The sequence below is a fragment of the Strongylocentrotus purpuratus genome, unplaced genomic scaffold (assembly GCF_000002235.5).
Source record: "Strongylocentrotus purpuratus isolate Spur 01 unplaced genomic scaffold, Spur_5.0 spur5_scaffold_3, whole genome shotgun sequence".
Classification (NCBI taxonomy): Eukaryota; Metazoa; Echinodermata; class Echinoidea; order Camarodonta; family Strongylocentrotidae; genus Strongylocentrotus; species Strongylocentrotus purpuratus.
The window spans coordinates 10,752,774-10,772,895 of record NW_022145609.1 but is presented as its reverse complement, the minus strand read 5'-3'; the positions used below and the strand labels follow the sequence as shown (position 1 = coordinate 10,772,895).

Sequence of the window (20,122 nt, the reverse complement as noted above, 5' to 3'; positions counted from 1 at the left end):
TTTTTTTTTTTTTTTTGCTCCCGAAAATTTGAAAAACGCGCCGGCCAAAAATTCGCTCAGTGGGGGGGGGGGGGGGGGGGAGTGAGCACATTTTTTTTTTTTTTTGATCCTCAAAAAAATTTCAAATTGCACCCCCCCCCCCTTGAGCGCCAGGGGGGGGGCCCAACCCCCAAAAAAGGTAATAATCACGTGATTTTACATGATTTTTTTCTCAAGGGGGGGGGGGCCGGGCCCCCCGGGCCCCCCCCCCCCCCCCCCTGGATCCGCCACTGCTAATAAGTGCCCCTTTTTGCTTGGGATAAGTGCTCACACGTTTTTGATTATTAAAGAACCATTTCCCCTTCTCATAAGCACACCCTTTTCACCTCTGATAATTAGCCTATTAAAATTTGATAGGTGCCCTTTTTCCTTTCATTTCAGTTCAGTTCAGTTCAGTTTATTAATTTTTCTCAAGCATAAAAACAAATCTTAATAAATACAAAAATAGCAAATATACGTAGTAAGAGAAAACATATTAGAGAAAAAAAAAAAAACTAAAGGCGTGTCCCTCATCTATTTTATAAGTGCCCCTTTTCAGGTACGAGGAGTGCCCCATTTCACTTCTCATAAGTGCCCTATTAACCTTTGAGAATTGCCCCTATTTAAAACTGTGAGGTGTCTGTTTTTACTTTGACAACTGCACCTTTCCCTTTGTAAGTTTCCCTTCCCCTTATGATAAGAGCTCCTTTTCATGTCTGATGAGTGCCCATTTTTATTTCTCATAAGTTCCCCTTTTAATTTGTCGCACGATCCCTTTTCCTTTCAAATAACAGTGCCCCTTTTCCTTTTAAATAAGAGCCCCTTCCCTTCACATAAATACCCCTTTTCACCTTTGATAAATGCCCCTATCGAAATCTGATAGATCCCCCTTTTCCTTTAATAATAGCTTATTTCACTCTCATATAAGAGGGGGTTAGGAGCAACAATTTTTGTTCATTGGGGGAGGGGGAAAGGTTGTTTTTACTCAAACCCTATTCCCCCCCCCCCCCCCCCCCACCTTGAGCAAACAAAATTTAAACTTGTTTTATTTTATTTTATTGCCAGGGGAGGGGCTCCGTCTTTTTAAAAAAACAGGGTAAAATTAATGTGTTTTTGTCTGTTTGTTTTTTTGCCAGGGGAGGGGGCCCGAGTAGGTCCATGGTCTTTAACCAAGCATACCTAAACTTCAAGCCCCTAATTAAATGTACTAGCCGCCCTCGAATCATCATCATTTAATAACGTACCGTACATCTTCATGCACTGTTTGGATTGCCATAGGCCCTACCATGTCTGGACCCTACATAGCTGCATTACTATTCTGACTGTGTATTAAAAACTGTGCTATTGATAACATTTCAAAGTAAACACCACTGTACAAAACTCAACTGATTTCACAAAAAATCGGTACTTTAGTAACAATTAATGACACTTAAATAGCAGTAAAATACAATTGATTCAACTTACGGATGTTAAAAAGAATAATTTTAAAATTCAAATTGTAAATCTACTGTCAAACTTACCGATCAACCACATCGTATTTATTGCGTGCATTTATGTGTTGTGTGTGTATTGATTATTCGTGTAAGCCAATTGCTGCCTATTAGCATTTTTGAGGCGCTAGAGGTCAATACGCATTAGCATTGACTCTGTGTATGCTTTGCTGGAGTGGTCTGGAGAGCCATACGGAGAAGGACTAGATTCTAGAGTAAATTATATATCATATTTTCAGATCTATATCTACAGGGTGAGAATTTTCTCGTCGTTATCATTAAAACACAAGCTGGGAATAATATTGAAAACAATTCACGTATTTCTGTACTTTAAGTTTCACGATAGCAGTCATTATTTGCATTGAAAAAAATGTTTCAGTCCCATATATCTGATTTTGCGTTTGTATATGTACAGCGGCTGTACATGTAATTATGGTCTTTAAATTATTAAAGGGCTGTGCATGATGTTGTTAGTTGCTTTTCTTGATCCCCCTTTTTACATTTGTTATCAATATGTTCTTGTATGATTATTTGTTATTTGTCATTGTAGCTCAGTCCTGGCTTTGGCTTAATACAAAAAAGTTAGACCGAAAGCTTCAGTCTCTATAATCGTCGGTTGTTCCACTGAGACTACGTCTGGCTCCACTAGACCTCCGGTTATAGAGACTGAACGATCGCCTATACCATCGTATGTTGAAGATATCACGGCTAGATTTTAGCCGCTAGGCCCCTCCCACAAACATGACAAACTTGCCACGGCCGTATTGTTATGCCCCCAAAATCCCCCAAAATGTCATTTTACCTCGTGTAGACTAGACCTAGACTAGATCCAATTTTAAATTAGGCCTAGGCTATGATACATTGGTTCCATTTACTAACTTGATTGAAATAATCCGTTTAATGGTCCCTTTTAAGGAAATTATGGGTCAAAATCGACATCCATGTTGAAAATCTTGCAAGCCGTGTTAAACTCTCGCTGCCGTCAATCTCATCCCTTCTAGTCTACGCCGAAAGCAAAATGATTATGAAGGAAAAACTGTGATAACGCCATTACGAACGTGTAGATGGCGCACAGTTTTTCCTTCATAATCATTTTGCCTTCGGCGTAGACTAGAAGGGATGAGATTGACGGCAGCGAGAGTTTAACACGGCTTGCAAGATTTTCAACATGGATGTCGATTTTGACCCATAATTTCCTTAAAAGGGACCATTAAACGGATTATTTCAATCAAGTTAGTAAATGGAACCAATGTATATATTGGAGACTAAATAGGAAGTCAAGTTATGTGGGTTAAATTAATCATAAATATGAATTAGATACTCTGAATTATGAATTATGTATTAGGAGGTATTCTGAGAAAGCTTAAATTTATTTATCATATAGACCCTAGTCTAGAGTAGTGCTGTAACATCACGGATATCTCCAATTCCGTTTAACCGCCAGTCAAAACCGGACGGTTTTCGGTTAAACGATTTAAAAAAAAAAAAATTAAAAAAATTAAAAAAAAAAAAAAATCTTTTTTTTTTTTTTTTTTTTTTTTTTTTACCGACTCTGTCGGCAACTGTCATTTAACTGCCAGGTGCATTTAAAGGGGCCGATTTGTGCTTGTGAACTTGTCACAAATAATAGTAACAATGTTGTTTTTGGAAGAATGTGTAAGATCATTAATGTAAATTAAAAACAGTAGAGGACCTAGGACAGAACCTTGTGTAAAAGTTGGATGAATTATTATTATAAACTACATATTGAGATGATGAGATCTATTACAAAGATTACTTTCAAACCAAGATGACAGACAAATTGGAGTGTTGTTCTAGTTTTGGAGTGGTGAGTCAACACACAGATTACTGAGCTGGGAGACATTGCCAGGCATAGTGCCAGGTGGAGGGGCATAAATCGAAACTTTAAAAAAAAAAATTAAAAAAAAATTTTAAAAAAATTATAAAAAAAAATTATAAAAAAAAAAAAAAAAAAAAAAAAAAAAAAAAATCGGGAAAACGAAACCGTCCAATTGAAAACGGAATCCGCCATGGGCGGTCGGATACCGGACGGTTAAACGTTTGACTACAGCACTAGTCTAGAGTCTCTAGACTAGGGTCTATATGATAAATAAATTTAAGCTTTCTCATGAGATTTAATCAGACAATCAATATGTTTTTGTATAATTGTTTAGGTCAAGACCTAGTACTAGTATTAGGTCTAGACTAGTCAAGAGTTGATTATTTTGTAAACTTTTTTTTTTCCCCATGTCTCATTAAGTATCTTACTCCTCTTTTTTATGCCTCGCTACAAAGTAGATGTTTTCGGGTTGTTCGTCTGCACGTACAGTCTCTACATCCCATTCTCTTGATCGCGTTATCTCAAGAACCGATTGATGGATTCAAACTTAAGTCATGATGGATGTATCTTGCAGAGCCAATGAACTGATTAGATTTTGGGGTCACGAGGTCAAATTTCAGGGCTCATATGTATGCAAAAATAGCTTGTAATCGCGTCACCTCAAGAACCGATTGATGGATTACCGTCAAACTTGGGTGATGTATGTATCTTGCAGAGCCAATGAACGGATTAGATTTTGCAGTTACGAGGTCAAAGGTCACAGGGCTCACTATGTGTGCAAAAATAGGTTGTGATTGCGATATCTCAAGAACCGATTGATGGATTACCGTCAAACTTGTGTCACATATTTTTCTTGCAGAGCCAATGAAACGATCAGATTATGGTACATGAGGTCAGAGGTCAATGGGGCTCATTATGTATGCAAAAATAGCTTGTGAATGCATGCATTGTCAATAGAACCGACGAATGGTTTACTATTAAACTCTGGACATGTACGGTATGTATCTTGCAGAGTCATTCATGTATATGAAAGATAGTTTGTTATGATGATATTCTGAGAACCTGTTTATGGATTACAATCAAACATGAATTTTTAAAATCACTTCTCTTTTGGTTTGTATGGCGCTGTATGGCAGAGGCATAATTTGCGACTGCGCATAGTCGAAGATCCATCTAGTTACTCTTATTATTTCCAAAGATACTGGCGAGACCATTCTCTTTAACATCCACTCAGAATAGCGGAAAACGAGGAACCAGATACTGGAAAACAGTTTTGTAGAGCTTACCAACATGATATCATCAAAATGGTCCTGTACGGGAAGTGGATCGGTACCATCGTGGATCACAACGCACTGAAATACATCTGCTTCAATCACATGATCACTACCTACATCCTGACGAGCACTGTCATGTTTCTTATGACCTTCCTCAACTTCTCATCGCCACGCCTAGCAACAGTTGCCATGTCCGCTCTCATGTCTCTCTTCATCGTCACGCTGTCCATCAAGTTTGCCTACCAGATGACGCATAGTTTTAAAACCCACTTTGAGGTTCAATGATGGATGTACATGTATAACTTGCCTGACATATCAACTAGACACTAAATTTTACATCTACCAGTATTGACTAAAATTCCAAGGAAGATTCTAAAAATTATAAACTAGTTTGAGGAGAAAGTTGACATTAGGGACAAAAAAGGTGTTTCAAGTACGTCACTGCATGTTGTTCAAAGTATGATCTCTGTGGACTGGCAGATGACGGAGACCATCATTGACAACGTAGGAGTCAAGCGCATCTTCTTCAATTACGCCATCTCCTCGTGCCTCATCTCCATCTTCGTCCTCTTTCTGATGTCCGTCATCCACTCCACGCCCCGCCTCCCGCTGGGTGCCGTCTTGTCGCTCATGACTCTGCTCATGGTCAGCCTGGCAATAGAGTGCGCTCATCAGATTGTGCTTTGGAGACTCCTGAGTCACGATTCCCAGTCATTGACAGAAAGACAGCACTTTGCTTATGATGTTCTAGGAAGCCCTTTGACATAGTGTGGAATTATTTGTGGATCTACATTATATTGTTTTGTGTTTTAGTGATCAAAGACTTCATTATAATAGTTAATACAGTATAGTTCGTATATATTCACCTGAAATGTACATTTATACGATTACCACCCGGTTTTTTAGCACGAAAAGCGTAACAGAACAATTTTTTGCTGAACCCAGGTGCTTTCACTGTAATCTATGAACTTCTTGTGCCACTTTGATAGGAGTATGATGTCATAGCAACTCGAGCACATTTGAAAATTTCTTGCCAGTGAAACTAGCCTGCTAACATTGAGCATCATCATTCCAAATCAAGATTAATTATCAAAATGGGGGACTACTTCAATGAAAACCAACGCTCCAACTTCCTAGACTTCGAGAAGGTCCGGGATGAGACCAAGAGCATGGTGATGGAGGGGACCAAGGAGTGCCCCGCCCATGCAATCATCCTGTGTGCCTGGAACAACATCCTTGGACCGCATCTTCAGCATATCTGGCAGACAGAGGGTAAGCCAGAGATGAGCCACGAGATGATCCACTATCTCACCACACACACGCTCACATCCAGTGACCAGCCTCAGGTTAGTGCCATCTTAATTTCATCTTAAGCTACGGTCACAAAGGTTTGTATGAAGGATGCGTTTGTACGAATCTCCCTGTTTTTCCATTGTCTGAAAATCGTTCATACGGCGTTCGTAGCAGTTCGTAATGGCATTTGTGACCGAGGCTTTAATTCTTAATTTTGAAAGTTGTTTCTGTAGCTGTTTCTTGTCGGGACAGTATGCCTTGTAACCAAAGGAAAAAATGGATGAGAGCAGAGCAGTCCAGCTCAGAAAAGCTCTGTAAGAGATTTGGAAAAATTATTTGTAAACAGGGCTGTGACAAATCACTGCAGCGAAATGTCTAAAAGGGGCTCCTATGAACACAAAAGTATATCTGTTAAACTGTTTAAGATATTATTTAAGAAAGGGTACTGAAAATTAATGTTTGAAACTATTAATGAAGATATTGTTCTGGTGATCTTAAGCAGACTTTAAATTATAATCAATATCTTGAGAACTCCATGAAGGGAAGGTCCTCCCAGTCTAGATTACAAATCAGGATAATTAAGATAATTAATGATTGTATGTTAACTTTGTGATCAGAAACCTAAGTCTAATGTGAATTGACAACAGTACACATTTCCCCTTAAGAATATTCACATTTCATACATGTATGGAATAGAGGGTGAAAAAATATCAATTTTAGTAAAATCACAGACATTAAGGACTTTTAGATGTGCATGTCGATATAGTGGACTGTTATGTGTGACGTCCTTTTAAGGCACTGCCAGTGCCTTACATTCATCCACTATGTTGACGTGCAAATCTAAAAGTCCCTACTACCGGTAATTCATTCAATTAATTGACGGTATTATTTTCTCTCAGTCTGCCATAGAAACAAAGACACTCCTACTCCGAGACAAGGGACTGGTAATCTCAACATTCCTCTTCAGCGGGTGTGACCGTCAAGAGAAGACTGTCTTTGCCCTGTCCCTCATCGTCCCCTACGGTCTCAAGTCCTGGTACCTTCCCCTAGAAGACTTCTGCGCTGCTCGTCTGACGGCCATGATCAGCAAACTAAGGGTGCTTCAGGACAAGCAGAAGTTTGAGGTAAACATTTATTCCTGTGTTTTAGTAGACAAGGGGGAGGGTGTTTCGCAAAGATCCTAAGTCAAACTTAATTCTAAGTGAAAATGGAGAGCTATTTGTAGCCTTAAAGATGAAGTTGAGCTCTGGTCATTCGATTGCATTGTGAAAGAAACGGTGTGGAATCGACCAGAAATGGTTGATCATCTAGCATATAAGAATTTGTGTGTATTGCAAGGTTCTGGAATCATCAAAATGATAAGAAATTTGGCAAAATCCTGGTAATGTTACAAACACTGTACACAAAAAGATGTATATGGGACTACACGAACATGTGGCGTAAAAATCCTACCCCGGACTTTTACGATGTTACATGACATATTTAGAATATAAAGGCATTTGAAGAGCCATGCTTTTCAGGGAACATGTCTTATCTGATGTTCTTCCACACTTGCATAATAAGAATGATAACGCTCACAAATTATTTTTCACCTCTTTCCAGAACTCAACCTTCTCTTTAACATTAAACATTTCCAAAAGCGAAAAGTGAAGTATTTTAGACTTTTTATAAATTCCACATCAAGAACATGAAATCTCCTTGATAATAGAAAATATGAATGATTTGAATCAACATTTTTTGCCTTTTAAAATTTAAAATAACTTTTACAAAATATTGTCAAAGGTAAACGGCTTTCCATAATTTTTTAAGTCCAACTTGGATATAATTTCAACTTGGGATCTTTGTGAAACATCCCCCAGTTCAGAGTTTGCACATGTCCCAAATGACCTTGAACATCCACAACTTCCAGTTGAATATTATGACTCGAGGAGAAGTCTTCAAAGTAGCTGTTCTCCATCCATCGTGCAATGGAGAGGTACCTTTTTTGTGTTTTAGTCTAATCGCTCCCAAAGTGACGAAGGTGCCTTTTTTAATAAACTTTGTTGGCCCATTCACAAAGAATGTTTGAAACTACATCAGAGAATGCTGAGTTGCTGCATATATGGATAATGGTTTCATCAGTTTTATGAGCATGTATCCAGTTGTGGTGGATTTACGTTTTAATCACTAAACCAGTTCAAGTCTATAGTTAAAGATAAAGTTGAGTTCTGCAGCCTTTTCACACACAGCTAAAATTCTATAAACATGACTAGTATAAACGTGTTTCGAACGTGTTTAAACTAATCACGAGCCTTTCACCCACAGAAATTTCGTTGCGAACGTTAATAGTTTCGTGATTAACTACTGCTCGTAAAATGCGCAGTAGTGCCATTGCGCATTGAAGGTCATGTCATGTCAATCAAAGCGCACGCTCCATCCAGTTTAAACACGTTTAAACACGAATTTCCTTTCACACACAAAATGTCAAGCTCTCTAGATACGAACTTCGTATCTGCAGCCTGCTTTTAGGGGCGTATGGATCGCGACTTCGTATCTATCCCAACATCGTATAAACGATGTTCACACTGGGAAATTTTGTCTATAAACATGTTTAAAACTGTTGAGTGATTCTAATCATCTCTAGATACGATGAATTTTAGCTGTGTGTGAAAAGGCTGCTGGTCATACGATTGACTTGTGGAAGAAACAGTGTGGAATGGAATAGCGAAGGTTGATCATGTAGCATATAAGTATTGGTTTGTACTGCAAGGTTCTGGAGTCATCAAAATGATAAGAAAGTGGGCCCAGTCTTGGTAAAGTAACAAGCACTGTACATAGAATGATGTATGTGGGTCTACACAAACATGTCGCATAATGCTAAAAAATTATTTTTCATCTGCCCCTATTTCTCTCTCTCTCTCTATCTCATTCTCTCCCCCCCCCCCCCCCTCTCCTCTCTCACTCTCTCTCTTCCTCCATGCTCCTGTCCCCAGAACTCAGCCTTCTCTTTAACATTGTGATAACATTGTCTTGTTCTGGTTTGGCAGGTTGATCCTATCCAGATCCTAGATGCAGAGATTCCTAGTCTTTATTGTGCCTTGGGTCTTCTCTTCATGGCCCCCATGCCTACGCAGGTCAATGTAAGTCATCACATGGGACAAAAGGATGCAATCTTGGAAGACTTTGGTTGGTGTTCGTTTGTTTGTTTTACCTGACTGCTAAGAAGCATGAGGGACTTGGTAATGAGGATTAATGCCTTGCCAAAGGGCATGAGCGCATCGACATGGTATCGAACCCGGGGCCTCCTGGTTACGAGACCATTGCCCACCACTGACTGAGCATGTATTTAGCATCACAGGTGCCTTGGAGGGGAAAACGAACATTACCCAGGGGTCTTGCTTACCTTTATACCTCAATACTCCCTATGCCCTGTTACAAAGAGAGGATTTATTTATTCAAAACACATAGGGGGTTACTCTCCTACATACATGGCATTCATGCAACATTAAAGAGAGAGAGAGTGAGAGGGGGGAGAGGAGAGAGAGAGAGAGAGAGAGGGGGAGAGAGAGAGAGAGGGGGGGGGGGAGGGGAAAGAGAGAGAGAGAGAGGGGGGGCGGGAGGAAGCCAGAAATAAACAGAGAAATGAGCTAAAAGGAGCTTTGTATGAAAGAAATAAAAGCGATTGAAGAAAGAAAATATGTAAGAAACACTTGTTTTTCCTCAATTCAAGAGTACAGTAGTATGTTTAGTACAGAGCCATCTCCAGGAAGTACACTGTACTTTGATGGAAAAAATACATATAAATGTATACAAATTCTCACAGAATTACAAACAGTCTAATGGACATATATCTTTGAATGAATATTATCAGCGTCTTTGGCAGACAACCAATTGCCGCTAGAATAATTTGGCGACATCCCAAATTTGATAGCGTCTTCCTGTTGTTTTTCTTTTCTTCAAAAGACAATGGAATGGTTTGGATTTTTAACAATAGAATGCAACAATTTTTTGGCATAGCTTTTCATCACAACAATTATGAACATACATCCTAGCTTTAAACTTTTGGTTAGATTTTTCTACCTCATGTAATTAATTACATGTATATGTCACATTTGTTGTCAGTTATTGTGTACTTCCATTACTAAACTCACCATCAATTGCATGAAATACTCCTTAAAGAAACAAAATATTGATTAAGTATTTTTGTCAATTCTTTCCTTCAGCTAAATGATACCATTTTTGCAGCCGGTCAGGGGAAGCAACTTGATGTACAGTTCACAAGAAAGTAAGTCCATATAAGAAAAGTTTTTGATTTGTACCTAGTGGTGGCTAAAAGTTGGTGCTATCAAATCAGATTTGAAGTTAAAGATACTATGTCCCTTTTGCAGCCAACATCAAATTCTGTAGAACAGTCAGTGCAGGAATTATGAATGTATGTCCTATCTGTGAAATTTATACGTTAGTAGTGTCCTATGCATTCAAATGATGCAAGGAAACCTGTTTACTTTCTTGACTTCCCTTTCAGACACTATTGCGTGCATGACTGGCTTTTTTTTCTTCTTTGGTAATAACATATATAAAATGAGCTGTAACAGGTACATGAGCATTTGTCTACATCAATAACCCACTACTTGTAATGGCCAAAATTAAACTGATTGAATCTTTGTGCAGCTCAAAACATACAACCATTTGGTCCAAGGGGTCTGAAAATCAGACTATTACTTAGGTGATTGCAATCTCTTATGTCCATTTGACAACTAATGGTTGTTATTTTCCAACAAAAAGCCATTTTCAAACCCTTTCGTTTTGAGAGAAGTTCTAAATAAGTATCGTCTTTCAAATGCCATTGGAATTTAATTTTTCATTTTTTTGACCTGCAAATGGGACAAAATACCTTTTTAGTATGTGTTTTTAATTGTTTACTAGACCTTGTAGGAATGAAAATCTTGTTAGAATCCAACGCCAGTATTCAGTCTCCAATAAGAACAAATCAAAAGTGAGATGTAATGACTTCACATGCTGTTGAAATATAAGCACTTAGCCAATGTTGGTTTCACTCGAGCATCTATAGAAAAATACCTTAATCACTGTAAATGAAATTGCCATCTACTGATGGTGATATCAGGGTTTAAGGAAATTGCAACTATGCTATTTTTTTGTTCTCTTCCTGATGATGATTATTTTGTGTAATGATTTTGTTTGTGATTTTTTTTTGTTCAGGATCATAGTTGAACACAGGGCTTGTAAACAATTTATGACCATTTCCTTAATAATAATAATAAATAGTGGGTTCTTGTATACGCTCATGTATGTCATACGTGACATTCCTGGCGCTCCCAATTATTACCCTGGCTTTAGCACGGCTGCCATACAGCGCTCTAGCATTTCAAGGAACTAATTCCTGCCAGGTAATTATTGTTTATGATTTGTATTTTCAGGGCCATAGCATCACATCTACAGACCTGTGGATGTTCAGTCGTTTTAGGAAACAGCAAGGAAGAGGTCAACATGGTAAGTTGATGAATCTCAACCCAATACTGTATGTATCATCAGTTAAAGCCCCACTGTACTACTTATAGCTACTTGCGCCCTCTATATAGGAAACAATGCCTAATCGGTGCCTGTTGGTCCCCCATGATCCCCTTTTCTTATGTTAATTGAGAGCTGATTTGATGAGATACTGTAACCACCTGTCAGTGACCTTGCAGGGAGGTCTAATCCCTCTTGGCCAAACTAGTGCAGACAGGCTTTAATTCATTGTTGAAATGAAAACTATTGAGATTTAATAATCTCATTACAAACCTTATCCAAAAATGTTCATGTTATTTATTTCATTTCCTTAAACATACAATCATAGGACCTGTTTTCAATTACAAGATTAGTGCAATCTTTATTTACTGGGTGCAAGCCAAAAATGTCTTTACATCAATTGAAACTTCACCCAGGAAGCTCAATATTCAAAGCTATTCTCGTAATGGCGGGCTGATGAATATTAACAAGTCAGAATGAATCAGGAGAGCTGACAAAAAAAATAATGTTAAATTATCTTTTTATGTCAAGACATGCTCACAACTCCAAAATGTTTGCTAATGTATGGGACATAATTGTGGACCAATAAATATGTGATAATTGAGACCAGTTCATTTGATTTTTCATTACATATTTGTTTCTCATAGTGATACTAGAACAAACCAAAAAGAAACGAGACAAAAAACAAACAAAAAATAGAAAAAACACAAACAAGTGAATTAGTATACAAACAGTTTAAAGTGACTCGGTAACATTGCCTTAGATTCTGAAACAAAATCCAGCAATCATAGTTATAAATCTTTAGGTCAGTCAGGAATCCCATTACTTGCACAAGTCGATCGCCTGTCTGATTATCAAGATATTTATGATCGGAAATCAAAATCAAATTTTGCGTTTTCGGTTTTTATTACACTACAGTCCATTGGGGATAATGAGTACCGTCATGGTAAGACAGGTCACTCGAAGATTTTTTACTTTTTTGAGGCACTTCATGATCAATTTGAAGCACAATTTTGTTAGGGCTTCAATATTACACCATTATAGACACTGATAACACGTAGGGCCATGCATCTCAGATTTAACATTGTTTAACAATGCCTTTAATTATCAAATTTGAAATCTCAATTTGACCATGGACAGATGCTGAGCACATTGAGCATGTTTCTGACGCCAGACGAGAGGAAATGTTCGGTGTATCTCAAGGACGAGAAGCAATCTGAATACCAGAGAGATCTACTACTACAAGGATTCATCAAGGTAACTACCAACATCAACCTGATTCAATTCAATTCAAGTGGATTCCCACAGCTGGCTAAAACACAAAGAAATACAATTAAAATTGGTATATAGATATATATAAAATAAAGATTCAAAAGAAACATGTACTACTCGTGTGGTAGGAATAACAAAAGCCAACAGGCCTATCAAAGTTGTCCCAAGACTAAATAAAATTACAGAGAATGTTATTTATCATGCTATTATAAGGGGAAAATGAAGGATAATTACATTTTAACTCATTTCTTTGATTTTTTATTTTTATTTATTTTCAGTTTTATGTAAGCGGGAATAGGAAAAAAAACTGTTGTCTTTAAGTATGTTAGGATACTGATGGCAGTAATTATATTGATTAAGATGATTCTGATGATAACCATGAAGGTTGCCGTTCTAGGCTATGGGGTTGATTCCCAACAAGCATTATTTTGTTCAACATTTGCAAAAATTCAAACATTGATGGAAGCAATGGGGTACTTTTAGTGACCTACGCACTATTATTGATTCGGTGCTACACAGTAAGATTGATGATTTCGTACAGCATATTGATTAAAGTTAAAGCTTATCAGTACTAGTTTACAGGAGGGATTAGAGCACCCCGCAAGGTCACTGGACAGGTGGTTATCTCATCTCTCAGCTCTCAAATAATATAAGAAAAAGAGGATCATGGGGGACCAATGGTCACCGATTAGGCATTGTTTTCTATATAGAGGGGGCAAGTAGCTACAAGTAGTGCAGTGGGCCTTTAAAGGATGACATATTTTCTTTCTCAATTAATATACACAGGATAAGATTAACCTCTCAGATTATGGACGTGACATCATGGCGAGCCGTTATCCAACGACCCTCGTGGACATGAGCGCCCTAGAAGTCAAGCAAACACTACCATATAATGAACATGATTATTGGTAAGACTTTTACCAGTTCCTTTTTATTTTTCTCTATTTTTGTTTAAGAAGTTATATGTGTATATATTGATCTTCAGTTTTGAATTTTTCAAGTTTGAATTTAACATGTTAAGATGTTGAGTGTTAAGGGCCCATATCATTGTACTGTCATGTGGGTGCTCTGACATATGCAAGGATATAATAGTATCTTTGCAAATATCCCACACGCAGTGACGCTCATAGCGCTTAGATATAAGTACCCTTGCTAAAGCCGAGCTGCCAAAGTAAATAGCGCTCAAGCATATCAGGTACCCATTTACACCTTGGTGGAGAGTGGCAAATGTAGATTAATGTCTTGCCAAAGGATGTTAGGGCCGGGCTAGGAATTTAACCTGTGCCTTGTGATCGACAGTCCGTTGACTTATCAACTACACCACAACACCTCCAAGTTTTTTTTTGTCAAAGGCACATGTATAGGGTAAGGATTAGGGCTGCAGTTGGGTTTTTAGGTTATGTGTAAGTTCATTATTATGGTTGTGTATAGTGTTTGCTCTGAGGTTTGAAGTTGGGGATTCAGTTTGTCAAAGAAATTTGACGCAGCAGGAGAAAGTGCCGTACAGTCGTCCTGTGTGAGCTTGATCCACCATACAGTGCCTGTATCAGATAATACAGATTCCAAACATGAATCTCATGCATTAATTTGGAAGAAGTATACCCAGGTACTGTAAGTTGTAACATCTATTTTCACATTGAAGTTAGAGGGGGGTGCTGGGGAGTAAGAGGCATGATGACAGAGTGTTATTGTGGGTCTTTCTAGGTTAGAAACAGGTTAGAAACAGTCATTTGACTAGTGCCATTTTGTAATGCCTTTTTATGAAAGCCATAAATCCTGAATTGGCAAGTCCTTTAGATAAGACTTAAAGCCACAGGATCTCTCTGCCTACATGTATCTACAAGAGGAATTGCTTTCTTAATTGGCAATGAGGTAAAAAATTCACATTCATCTGTGATAACATAGACATACAAAATGGTTTAACTTCTTTGCGTAATTGTTGGTATGCCATTCCCCCTTCTTATCTTAGGAGACATGAAGCCCTGACTTGGGAGCTGCAATCACTGTGGTTGGACAGTCAAGAGACATTGCCAGTGTAAGCGTTTGTTTCTTTCAGCCTTAAAGGCATCGTTTAACAATGTTAAATCTGAGATGCAAGGCCCTACGTGTTATCAATGTCTGTGATATGGTGTAATATTGAAGCCCTAAAAAAAGAAATCGCGCTTCAAAATGATGAAGAAGTACCTCAAAAAAGTAAAAATCTTTGAGTGACCGGTTTTACCATACTCAGTACCCCAATAGACTGTAGTGTTATGAAAACCGTTTGGCAAACGCAAAATTTGGTTTCGATTTCCAATCATAAAATATCTTAATAATCAGACAAGCGATCGGCTTATTAAAGTCTTGGGGTTCCTGACTGACCTAAAGGTTTATAATTATCATTGCAGCATGAGCTAAATCCAGGATTTTGTTTCAGTATCTGAGACAAAGTTACCAGATCTCTTTAAAAATCAATGTTCATTATTTCTTGCAACAAATATGGAGATATTTTTGTAATGTTATTATAATTACCGGTATTAATTCTTTTATTTGATGATGACACTTGCTTTGATTTTGAGTACCAAGTACTGGGATTAAAACCAAAAAAAAAAAATTATCATTCCAGTGTAAAATTTACCTTGCAGCCAAAATTATGCAATTTATAAATTATTACAGTATTTGATGATACTGTTTAAGGAATGGTTGGTCTGCATTCACAGTCTTTTCTCTTTGTAAAATGAGAAATTGTTGTGAATTGTTAATAATGGCCTTTTTCACAAACTGAACAAAATATGCAGAAGTTACATGACTTGGAAATTTCTGGTTTTCTTGTATTTTTGTTAATAACTATTTTAAAGAGCTGCTGTTTTTTTGTTTTTTTTTATCCCATTTTTAATTGACAGATTGAGGTTTTTGGGACTTGAATCTGAAACTCTGATAACAAACTTCTTGAAAGAGGTAAGCAAGCCTGGTACCAATATAAATTGTTTTCTATCAGACCTTTTAAAAATGGAGTAATAAAGTAAATAACATTTTTTTGCAGATGGTGACTGATGGATGAAACATTGAATACAGTTAACAACTAAATTATTCATATCCTTTCAAAGTGTTGTAATTTTTAAAGTGTGTGAACATTTATTTGTCTAGATTTATGTTTAAGGCCCTAATTCAACCAGCCCCCCTTTCATTTTTCGATTTGATTTTCAAATTTACAAGAGGTTTGAATAATTAATTTCTTAACTGTACACTGTTAGAGACTTTTTCTCTTGGGAAGTTGGGAAGGCAGTATTAGTTGATCTCATAATCCTCGGTACCTAGGTAAAAAATGGATGTACTACACAAAAAATGGCACAGAGAAGTCTTACTTTTCTGCAACAAAATTGTTTAAAAAGGGGAAGTCATCCTTCTTAAAATCAGCTCATATTATTAAATCACTCTGTAGTACTCATCTTTTCCACAATACAATTTTGATTTTTGTTTTTGTTCATTCGTTTGTATGTGTATACGTGTAAATGTATGGCAACTGCACACACAAATGATCCTATGCGTATTCTCTATTCTCTGTGTTATAAGATACTAAAATATGAAGCGTAGTGTGTTTTACGCCGTCGTAAGATAAAGTTGAGTTCTGGTCATGCGATTGCATTGTGAAAGAACGGTGAGGAATTGATCAGAAAAGGTTGATCATCTAGCATATAAGTATTATCGGTGTGTACTGCAAAGTTCTGGAATCATCAAAATGATAAGAAATTTAGCCCAGTCTTGGTAAAATTACAAGCACTGTACACAGAAAGATGTATATGGGACTGCACAAACATGTGGCATAAAAATCCATCTTGATTTGTATGCTGTTACATGCCATATTTAGACAATTAAGGCATTTGAACTGCCATGCTCTTCAGGGAACATTTTTTATCTGATGTTCTTCCACACTTGCATAATAACAACGATATTGCTCACAAAGTACTTATCACCTCTTCCCAGAACTCAGCCTTCTCTTAAAAAAAACAGTGGTTTACCACCTTGTATCTGATCGAGGCTCAATTGCAAAATTTACCTCATAGTATACATGATTGTGTGTGTGTTTTTTCCAGATATTCCTATTGTACCCTCAATGCGGAATCCGTGAGGCCTACATTGAGCAGTTCCGGAGGATATTGGACAGGAGAGCAATTGCTCTGATCAAATATGTGGAATGCGAAACGTAAGTTGCCAATTTGATGCCTATACTGAGCAAAGAATTAAACTAATGAAGAGCAAGTTTGTGGTAGTATCTTAGTCTATTTGAGCAGATATCAGTATTTATATCTATTACTGTGAACGCTGTTATGTTCGCGTGATTCATTTTTCGGGCTGAGCTATCCCAAAACATATTGGCGGGTTCTTAAATTCGTGTTGCACGCAATTCAGCCCGTTAAAAACATGCATAAGAAGTCATGCATATATATTCGCAGGTTTTATTATTCACGGACACCGACTGTAGCACGAAATCAGTGGAAATTAAAGTACCGCGAATATTACCACGTTTACAATAATTTACATTTATCAAAAAATGAGAAACCTAGTGATATGACCTTTGACCTTTCTGATATCATTACCTTTAGTCAGTGGTCCTAATATAAAGAGAGATTTGATTTGTGGATGAAATAATTGGATACATGCATGTTGTACAGGAAAGAATTACAGAAACTTACTTTTTGTCCGAACTTAATTTGTAAATAGCAAGATAACCATAATTCTGAGTGTCTTTAATGTATGTTTTGAAGGTGGAATGAGGAGAGAAGAAAATGATTTTTATCTATTTGATGCCATGTTAGCTGGAAATCACATTTTTTTAAACTTCTAACGAATTGTTACCACCTGGATTACCATCGATTGACTTTGATTTTAGATAGAATATAAAAGATGAAAAGGATTTGCTGTTATTGTGACATTTCCAATGAATGTTAATGTCATATGTTTTTCTTACTCCAGAGATCGAGGCACCCATCCCAGCAAAGTCACCCTCAGGAAGCTAAAAGATGACCTTGACCTCAACCCAGAAGGCAACTTCCGCATTGTCCTCTCCCGAGCTGAGAAGCTCCGTCCAGGAATGAGTGCCCTTGTGTGTGGGCATCCAGGTGCCATCACAAAGGATGGCGACTCCCTCCAGATTGACTGACATCAAAGTTGAGTGACCAGGGGGGTGTTTCACAATGATCCTAAGTTGAACTTCTCTCTAAGTTGGACTAACAATTATGGAAAGCCATAAGCATCCTTGAAAATATTTTGTAAAAGTTATTTTAAAAGGCATAAAATGTTGATTTTAATCATTCATATTTTCTATTATCATGAGAGATTTCTTGTTCTTGATGAGGAATTTATGAAAAGTCTAAAATACTTCAATTTTTGCTTTTGAAATATTTCATTATAAGGCTACAAATGGCTCTCCATAATATTTAAGTCCAACTTAGAGTTTAGTTCAACTTAGAATCTTTGTGAAACACCCCCTAGGCATGTCCATGGTACGTCCAATGTGTTACCCAGTATTATATTGATGGGTATTGTAGAATTGTGACAATAGATTGACATTAAGACATCATTTTATTACATGTTTTGTCTGATTCAAACTCTTGTTAGGGTTCATCGGCTTAATAGAGTTATACGATACAGTCAAACCTGTCTAAAAAAGCCACCCAAGGGAAACAGAGAATGTGGACACTGGACAGGTGGCCTTTTTGTAGACAGGGTCTACAACACACTTTTGTCATGAGAAGGCTGGATAGCCTTTATAGAGCAGAGTCCACTAAGACAGGTTTGACTGTGTACTGAACTCTTAGACGTGGTCAGTGACGTTTCGGACAAGTTAGCTTGGACTCGCCCACTTCTAAAGATACATATGCATCTTTACTTCTTTACAAAATGAAATTGAACTGATTAGTGTTATGTAGAAGTTTTGGAATGTTTCCAGCAGGTAATTTGTGAATATCTCAAGTGAAATTCAATGTTTATCAATGATTCACCTTTCAGGAATGCGCCCTTTGTTCTTCTCGTGACAAAGGATACATTTCGGCTCGTAAACCATGCTCTGACCGTGACCTTCAGAGCCCTGGTCAAATTTCTCTCATCTGGTGCAAATTTCGCTATGCTAGAATTTAACACCAGTTCATTCCTGAATAAAAGATATTTGTATTCTTTCATATAGGACTATCTATTCTTGAATTCTTTTTTAAAAGAAAAATCCATTTTGCTTTCAAAATAGTGAATTTCTCCAAATTATTTTCTTCTTGAACAACTAGGGTCACTTGTGTTTGACACGATCGTGATCACAAATTTACATTCGTGATTACAATTGCCATTGTGAACGTGAACCTACATTTTTTCAAGAAGGAATACGCTCAGAGAAATTGACTAGGGGCTAATACATACTAGTATGTTTCTCTCCTTTTAAGGAGATGATGGGAAATTTTATCTTTCAAGAAGTGGAGAAATAAACCATATAAATAAAAATGTTTGCCTGAATGATCTTTCTGTCCATCATAGAAAAACATTGTAGTTTGAACTTAGAAAGAAGAATATTTGAGCCAGCATGTTTCTAGCTGTAATCACATGCTATTTAGAACAAAATAATTATAAATTCTTTCTTGAGAGATCTATGAATGAATTGTGTGTAAAAAAAAAATGTAACATGTATTTCATGTAATGAATAGGACAATTTCATTTTGCAGATGTATACAGTAAATTTGTATTTTCTATTTATTATTTTTAAAAGATTGATGGATGTCATTCAGTTTGAATGTTTCATTGTGTGCGGGTAAGCCTAAATCCAATGACCGGGGTAATAATATACTTATCTGTAAAGTGCTTTGTGAGGGCCTCCGGTCCTGAAAAGCGCTATATAAGAACGAGCTATTATTATTATTATTTTGTATTTGCCTGTAATTTATCTGATCTATATATTCTTGTGCATATATGTGTATTCTATATCCTCTTCATAATTGTGACTAAATAAAAAGCATTGATTGAGGGCATTTTGTGAGTGTAAGCTACAGTACTGTCACTTCAAAACAAATCTAATGAATTCTTATTTGTGTGTGGTGAATTGAAGTCTATTTCTTAATGGTGCTATTTTTTTTTCTTCAAATAATGGAAATAATGACACTACTGTCCTTCATTCCTCCCCCTAGAAAAAATCAATAAATATTGATAACTCAATGAAATTACAATAAATTTCAATTAGATAAGATGAGTAAAGGTTAATAAGATGAATAACTAGGGCAGAATTTTGAATGCTGCTATCATAAACTTGATTAGATACTTTTATTTCAGAGAAGTTGATGTGTAAGCCTTTGTTGTAAGGAGTCGTTTTCCCAGACTGCATGGAATGTATGTGGCTGTCTGAAAACTTTACCAAGGAGTCGATGAGCCCCTTCCCCCTGAAAAACGGGAAAAATATTGTTTAGATGTAA

The 20,122-nt window shown here is 37.0% G+C and overlaps 1 protein-coding gene across 5 annotated transcripts; it reads left to right on the top strand.

Annotated features, from left to right (window-relative positions):
* Positions 1-1,680: 1,680 nt before the first annotated feature.
* LOC594434 (guanine nucleotide exchange C9orf72) lies at positions 1,681-17,945 on the top strand. 5 transcript variants are annotated; one of them, XM_030996058.1, is made up of 12 exons: positions 1,681-1,762; positions 4,547-5,968; positions 6,815-7,039; positions 8,942-9,034; positions 10,118-10,179; positions 11,333-11,405; positions 12,564-12,680; positions 13,482-13,603; positions 14,665-14,730; positions 15,578-15,632; positions 16,769-16,878; positions 17,649-17,945. In XM_030996058.1, the coding sequence occupies exons 2-12, from the start codon at positions 5,717-5,719 to the stop codon at positions 17,833-17,835; spliced, it is 1,362 nt and encodes a 453-aa protein (XP_030851918.1). In that variant the 5' UTR covers positions 1,681-1,762; positions 4,547-5,716; the 3' UTR covers positions 17,836-17,945. The 5 variants fall into 5 exon arrangements, with proteins under 5 accessions (XP_030851918.1, XP_030851919.1, XP_030851921.1 ...); XM_030996059.1 differs by having other exon boundaries at positions 1,699-1,762; positions 4,583-5,968; XM_030996061.1 differs by having other exon boundaries at positions 1,734-1,762; positions 5,612-5,968.
* Positions 17,946-20,122: the final 2,177 nt, after the last annotated feature.